This window comes from Achroia grisella, unplaced genomic scaffold (genome assembly GCF_030625045.1).
Source record: "Achroia grisella isolate CSIRO2021 unplaced genomic scaffold, CSIRO_AGI_Agris_v1 utg1179, whole genome shotgun sequence".
Taxonomy (NCBI): domain Eukaryota; kingdom Metazoa; phylum Arthropoda; class Insecta; order Lepidoptera; family Pyralidae; genus Achroia; species Achroia grisella.
This window is the reverse complement of record NW_026712591.1, coordinates 365177-373076: the sequence shown is the minus strand read 5'-3', so window position 1 is coordinate 373076 and position 7900 is coordinate 365177. Positions and strand designations below refer to the sequence as shown.

At 31.2% G+C, this 7900-nt stretch overlaps 1 protein-coding gene across 2 annotated transcripts; it reads left to right on the top strand.

Annotated features, from left to right (window-relative positions):
- Window positions 1-310: 310 nt before the first annotated feature.
- On the top strand, window positions 311-7565 carry LOC131852283 (coiled-coil domain-containing protein 6-like). Of its 2 annotated transcripts, none has more exons than XM_059202957.1 (10): window positions 311-577; window positions 649-778; window positions 1356-1446; window positions 2528-2677; window positions 3135-3278; window positions 4153-4292; window positions 4826-4894; window positions 4975-5182; window positions 6583-6705; window positions 7003-7565. In XM_059202957.1, the coding sequence occupies exons 1-10, from the start codon at window positions 553-555 to the stop codon at window positions 7240-7242; spliced, it is 1320 nt and encodes a 439-aa protein (XP_059058940.1). In that variant the 5' UTR covers window positions 311-552; the 3' UTR covers window positions 7243-7565. The 2 variants fall into 2 exon arrangements, with proteins under 2 accessions (XP_059058940.1, XP_059058932.1); XM_059202949.1 differs by having other exon boundaries at window positions 4817-4894.
- Window positions 7566-7900: the final 335 nt, after the last annotated feature.

Genomic DNA, 7900 nt, shown 5'->3' with positions numbered 1-7900 from the left:
TAAAATTGTGATATTTTAATTAATAAATTTAGTAGTCCTCACTAGATAGCATTGTACAAAATGAAAGGAATTAAAAGAAAGAATAAATCGATAGCTCTATGAATATTTTCCACAATATCATCTAGTGAGCACTATACAAACAAAGTTAAGTGTTAATATAATTACCTAAATGAGAACTGAAATGTAATGTAAAGTCGTCATCCATTAGGTCTATTTTTGTCAAAAAATTTAGCAAGAATAAACCTAATATTTTTAGGAGAATTTCTAACAAAATTAAAAATAAAGCCAGGCAGTCATCTGGCAACACCGTTTGTCTGTTCTGTGTGCCAGGCTGCCACCGCTAACCAGTGTATTTGATTGAATTGAATTGAATTGAAAACAATATTTTTCGGATTTCAGTCTTAGCAATAATTATTTTTCAAGTAATATTCCCACCTAGTATTAATTTGGAACGCAGTAATAAATTTAATATTTTAACAAGTTACACGTATTTGATTTTTTTGTGTATTTTATTTCTATGACATTTTGTGGCTGTCCTCATTACTCGTGCAAATGGATGATACAGTGATTTCTCCAGGTATATTTTGGTTATAAAATTTGTAAATATCAATGTTCATAGAATCTTTCTTAGGAAATTATACATTTTAGGTAATAAGATGGCAGATTCCGCGTCTGAAAGCGATTCAAGCTCTCTTGATGGCGGAGCTATGTTACCTCCCAGTACGGTCTCTCGTGATCAGTTACAAAAAAGAATTGAATCTCTCCAACAACAAAATAGGTTGGTCCTAATTTATTTATGATTAGTTTTGCAATAGGTAGGTAAATATATAAATTACGATTTTAGTAAATTATGAGGCTATTGCCACACTATTTTTAATTTTACATTTGTTTGGATCTCTATAAGTTATTTTACTTGTATTTCTAATATAGCTTATTTTATTGAAAGAATGGTACAACATTGTTTATATATTATTAATTTTTGCAGTCCACATATGTTGACTAGTATATACTGGTCTAGAATTGTGTACATTCAGCAAAGCATGTTTAAATAATAGATTTAATTATAAATAAAGTTAATTAAGTAATGTATTTAGTAAAGTATTCACTTGACAACTTTTTTATGTTATATACATTGCTAATAAAAAAATATAATGTGTGTGAACTAAGAATTGTTTAATGTTAAATAATAAATAAATTACAATTTGAGAATAAATGTATCAAACTTCCATTTATTTATTTAGTAATCTATAATCCAATCAATACTATTTCTATATTATAATATTCAATTATTTACATTTGAAACTCATATCCAAAAGTAAGCTGATTGTAATTTTCTGTTTTAATAAATGTTTTAGAGTTCTGAAAGTAGAGTTGGATACATACAAATTGCGGGTGAAGTCATTACAAGAAGAAAACCGTGCCCTGAGACAGGCTTCAGTTTCAATTGTGAGTCATAATATTGTTTATGCAACATATACTACATTATTTATTACAAGCAACATTCTTTACCTTTTAGCACAAAACTTATATCATATCTGTCCTTTTGTAATAAATCCAGGACAATTCACACACTCCTATCTAGTCCCAAACTACTTATTTGATATTGGTTTTAATGTGCTGATATAAATACTTAAGTTTTTTTTTAAAATATGTTCATACTATATATACATACAAAATGTTCTTCAGATGGGTATGGTTTTGATTCCTAGCACAATACAAATGTTTGTATAATGCAAGGATTCGAACCCATAATCATTGAAAGCTAAGATGTGTCCTTTAGGCTGTCCATATTCCAAAGTTCTAATTTTAGATAGATTTCCTATGAGTACTTTTTTATATGAGGATATGTGAATAATTTTGGTGTGGTGATTAAAGCAAAAGTACAGATGTAAAATTGTCTGTATTTATATCCTCACTATATTTTAGAACCCTCCTGTGTAATTAATTAGTTGGGCTGGCATGTTTTTGTACACATTTCTTCTTATGGGAAAGATACAGTACTAATGAGATAGGAATGATTATTAAGGAATGTTTAATATTTTGCATCAATTTGATAACTTTAGATACTATTGATACTTTGTTTTGTATGACTTATTGATTACTCAGTTCCGTCATAATAATTTTGTGCAGTCAGACACACCTTGCATGAGTGGTATTCAACTGGCAGTTTTTCATTACCTTGCCTTTATCCCATTATTTGGGATACTGGCTACCGGATACTGGATCAGCGCAGTATGTCACTCTCTTCCACTGCTCTCTATCCGTCGTCATATCCGATCATACTCTTCTTTTATTCATATCATCATTCACACAATCCATCCATCTTTTTTTAAGACGTCCCCCCTATATATCCATCCAAATTCATATTATATAATTTCCATAAAACATGATCCTCATTCCTTCGCATAACATGCCCATACCAGCGCAATCTGTTTCCTCACAACTTTTCTATACCCGCGCCACTTTCAAACTTCCTCATATGTATTCTAACTGGCATTTTTAATTTATTATATTTACCTATTTACAGCAAGCAAAAGCAGAACAAGAAGAGGAGTATATTTCTAATACATTACTGAAGAAAATACAAGCATTAAAGAAAGAGAAAGAAACTTTAGCTCATCATTACGAACGAGAAGAGGAATGTCTTACAAATGACCTATCCAGAAAATTAAATCAAGTATGACTCCTTTTTCATTTGTATAACAGGTTTATTAACAAAATTGAATTCATTCTTCTATGTATGTGGAAATAAATATTTTCTCCTTTATTGATAAAAACTAAAAAGTATACACCAATACTTACTATTATAGTGTTTTATGTTTCTTATAACTTTTTAAAATGAAGAAAGTAGTAGTAGAGTAAACAAAACAGTTTAATAGTTAAAATTGGTTGTGGAATTATTTATAATCAGGGGAGTTTGTGTTTAATAATTCAATGTATTTATGTTATTGACATGCAATTTTTTAATTGATTATAATACTTACTTAACTTTTTGGTGGGGTTATCCTGGCAGATTAGAATAAAGTCAAATGAAGTTAAGTGAGCTTGCTAACTGCTGCAAGTTTACCAGGAATTAAAAATGTTTGTTTTAAAAATGATAAATAATTCATGAAAATAATTATTTGTTGATCTAGTTACGCCAAGAGAAATGTCGCTTGGAACAGACTTTAGAACAAGAACAAGAATGTCTAGTAAACAAATTAATGAGGAAAATTGAGAAACTTGAGGCTGAGACTCTTGCAAAACAAACGAATTTGGAAAGACTTCGAAGAGAAAAGGTTTGTTTTCTTATATTTATTAAATAGTTGTTGTATAGTATAGGAGTTTAAGGAGTTGTTTCTATAATTAAGCTTTTGGAGCCAATTTAGAGAAAAGACTATTTTATAACATCACATATCACTAAATATGACATTGATATTTAAAATCAAATAAAAAATGTTTATACCAATTTAGAGAAAAAATATATGACTTATTTTATAACATCACATATCACTAAATATGACATTGATATTTAAAATAAAATAAATTTATTAATAATAGTTATAAAAAAATTATTGAAGCAAATTATAGTCTTATATTGACTGACTGGAGAAATATTAAACTGAATTTTCCACTATTTTGTTTGATTTTAATAAAGAATCACCCTAGGACATGCTATTATTCCAATATTGCAACACTAGCTGTTCCCACAACTTCGTCTACGTGGAATTTAACTTTATTTTTCTAAAATAAAAGTAGGCTAAGTTACTCCTTATTACATCAGCTACCTGCCAAAAAATCTCGTCAAAAACGGTTTAGCCATTTCAGAGATTACCCGGAACAAACAGACGAACAGGCAAAAATTATAAAAAATGTTATTTTGGTGTATGTACCGTATTTGTATTAATATGCATGTAGTAAAAAACGGTTATATCAATATTACAAACAGACACTCCAATTTTATTTATATGTATAGATTTACCTTGTCTTCTTTTGTTACATTCAGAAATTATATCCAGAGTGAATAGCAGTTGTATTTTGTGATTTCTGTTTCTTAAGACTAGGCTAAGGCATAGAAAAAAAATTGCAGAGAATATCTATTTAATAATATTTTGTTACAGTATTAATATTTTATTATAAATATAATATTTTACTTATAAATTTTGTTTTTAGGTTGAACTAGAAAATACCTTAGAGCAAGAACAGGAAGCTTTAGTAAATAAGCTTTGGAAGCGTATGGATAAGCTAGAGGCGGAAAAACGTTCACTGCAGATAAGACTGGATCAACCTGTGTCTGACCCTGCTAGTCCTAGGTGAATTTTGCATTGAATAAGTTTTATGTACTTTCTTTATAGTGTATTAACAGTTAGCTACATCTAACATTAAGTAATTATCTATGGTATTCAATAACTACAATATATTTTAAATATTAATTCATAACACTTACTTTATTAATTCATAATTTAAGAGCTATGCTCTTGTCGGTGGAGCTCTTGCCACTTTCTGCGATCTTCCGTTACACTCTTTAATTTTATAAGACTTACTTGTTTAATATTTAAAAACTTTTAATGAAGATATAAATGTTAACCTTAATGTTATAGTCATACACACTATGTGTTATGAATCAAAAAGTCTTACAGTCTTACAAAAACTAGTCAACTAATTTAATTATACTTTTGATTTCTGATATTTTAATAAAATGTTGCATGCAGTATAATTAATACGGTCTAATATGGTCAAGTGTGTGCCCCTGTTAAAACCAATACTTGACCAGATAGTATTGTATTTTTAATTAATATGTTTGTCGGAATTAGTAATGGAGGCTTAATTTTGCCAGGGACATTAGTAATGGCGATACAGCATCCAATTTAAGCAGTCATATTCAGACATTGCGCTCGGAAGTTGTAAAATTAAGGTAATATAAATGCAATAACCATGAATTTTTACAATCAATTATTTATAAAATGGTATACTAATAGAGATCTTTAAATATAGGAATCAATTAGCACTTTCGCAAAATGAAAATAAGGAGAAAATGCACCGGTTGGCCTTAGAAGAGAAACATATCAGAGAGGAAAATGTTCGCTTACAACGAAAGCTGCAGCAGGAAGTAGAGCGTCGTGAGGCGCTTTGTCGACATCTATCTGAAAGCGAATCCTCTTTGGAAATGGAAGAAGAAAGGCAATTTAATGAAGCCCTAAGTGTAAGTGACAATATTTATGTAGTCTGTAGTGAATACTTATATAATAAACTGCCAGAATCTACGCTAAATCTGACAGAGTCAATTCAAATTTTATATTAAACAAATGTTAAAAAAGCCTAATATAGGATAGATGAATTTATAGATGATAGCAATAACTAGCAAGAATAAGTTTATTTGTGGACAACGTTATAATTAAATTTTCATACGGCTTTCTTGATATATGATAGCATAGCGGCTTTTGTATTGATTGCCGCATGCATCCTCATGTACAGTGTGAATACTGTAACTACCATATAGTAATTTTAAGTAGCTGTGACGTGTTCGAGTGGAATGAGTAGTCATGCTCACTAAAATGTCCAGACCGGGCCAAAGTGGGCCGGGTCATTGGGCTCCCTAAAATATGGTTGAGCGCAGTGATAGCTGGCTCATCCGTTATACTCGCGAGCGAGTGCTACTTGTAGGGACAGGTATGCTCTTATCACTACGACTGATTTAATATTATTGTATATTTATATTTGACACAAAAAAAAATTGTGCTGGTTGGTAGTTTGTATTCACACGTTTCAACTTGTAAATGTAAACTTACAAGGATTATTTAAAAGAGCAACACACAAGTCGTCTTGCTCGTTCTTCTTGTGATGAGACAGGTTTGACAGATGAGTGGTAGATAAAAAAAAATGTTATGACTATTCAAAAGTGCTTAAATTAAGTGTATTTGAATAAATGATTTTCTATTCTATTCTACTGTGTAAAATAATATTTTTTCAGTATCAAATGACTTAAAATATTTCAAATGAATTTCTAATTTTAAATTTGCTTGCATATATATCAAATTACTGTTGCTTATATATATCTATTACTACTATTTATAAGCAACAGTAATTTGATATTTATGCTTTTTCATAATATTTGTTTTAGGAATATTGTATAGGAAAATTACTTACAGTTATATATTACATAGTATAATTAATTGCAGTGATAAGGTTATTTTTGAAGAATAATATTTTAATTTACTGGGACAATTGAGCCCCAGTGAATTAAGTAGTTAAGTTTATTTTCCAATTTACTAGTTGATTGCATTATAAAATAAATAAATTGTTCAAATCAGTCACTTATTTTCTTTTTAATTGAGTCTAGTCAGTCTGAACATGCAAGATATTTGAGACAAACTATTATTAGCTTATTTAATGTAATAGAAACCAATACAATAATTTTCAGAATGTTTGCCTCTTTTTTCTATGTATAATATGACAAGTTACACTTAATTTTGGTGTTTGTTTTATAAAAAAATAAAAAGATCATGAGTATTAAAGCGTGGGCTCATATAGGTAGAAATTGGTGGCTATTGCACATTAGGAAATGGGTTGATTGAATTTAGCAAAATAATGTTATTGGTGCAGGCTCGTTCACGCAGCGTCTCTTCACCGGGTGGATCACGGCCGCTGTCCCCGTATGCGACGCCTTTGCTTCCGAATGCAGCTGGCCTGCCATTATCTCGACCTGCTTTGCATCTAAATTCACAGGTACATTATATCAGACAACTTTGTTATATTTGAGCTATAGAATGTTTGCGAAGTTGAAATCAATAATATAATACTATCTTACTCATATCTAAACTCAATTTTAAAACAAAAATCAGGTATCTTACAAACATTTACACTTAGTCCTCTACAATGACAACTACAACAACGCATATGAGACTGTGCCACTTAGCATCAGATGGGCCGATAGCTTGTTTCCATTTGGCTGCTTGAAAACTTAAAATAGAAAAGTGTTTAATTAATACTATGTGTAATTAAAATACTATGTGTTTATTACAGACGAGACGGCCGAGCGATCGGTTCGTGAAGCCGGCAGTGCCAACAGTGGCAGGCGTGGTGGGCGTAACAGGTGTGGCGGGCGTGGCGGGCATGGTGGGCATGACGGCGAGCGGAGCGGTGCAGGCGCAGGCGTCTCGAACGTTGCCTCCCGAGCCGCCAGCGGCTCCACTACGACTGGCCTCCACTGCGCCGGCCATCCTACAGCCCGCTAGCCCAATGGACACTTCCTCTAAGGATTAAAGCCCGAATCACATTACGAAACTAGTTTCATACATGATGTAATTTATTCCACCTAACTAATTCATACGCTCGGAACGTATGAAACTAGTGTCGTATTAACTTTACTAGAACTATCAATTATCAGAGATGATAAAAATTATGAGTTGCAGCTTATGGCAAAATGTTCATACTAGTTTCACACCCGTTTACATAATAAAATCAGTTGCATGATACAAATTTGAATAACAAATTCATGTGAAACACATTTTACATTAATAAAACTAATGCATGTATTTGGATTTTAATGTCACACTTTAAACTATGAAATTAATATCGTGGAATTATTTTTAATGTAAATATTTTTAATGTGCCACTAGTTTTGTAATGTCAATTAGGCTTAACTCTTATCAGATCCGCTTGGACGCCGCGACGAATGAGCACCGATACTCGTATTTCGACTTATCAGTGTAATACATTGAGGTCGGCCGAGTTGTACGATTGGATGTCGTAACGCAATGATCGGACTCCCTGTCTGAATCGTAATTGGAAAATATCTGAGTAGAGTGATATTCGGTGTTGCAAGTAAAAATATTTCTTGCTTGCAACCACTAGGCGATGGACATGAAAATGTTTTTAGAAGTGATTTTGGGCAGCAAATTATGTATGAGTTTATTCAGCA

Bases quoted from the DNA above. Each gene is read 5' to 3' on its own strand.
- LOC131852283 (XM_059202949.1), top strand. From the start codon at position 553: ATGGATGATACAGTGATTTCTCCAG. The intron at 4,895-4,974 runs GTAATATAAATG...CTTTAAATATAG, and splicing joins TCGGAAGTTGTAAAATTAAG to GAATCAATTAGCACTTTCGC. The intron at 5,183-6,582 runs GTAAGTGACAAT...TTATTGGTGCAG, and splicing joins AATTTAATGAAGCCCTAAGT to GCTCGTTCACGCAGCGTCTC.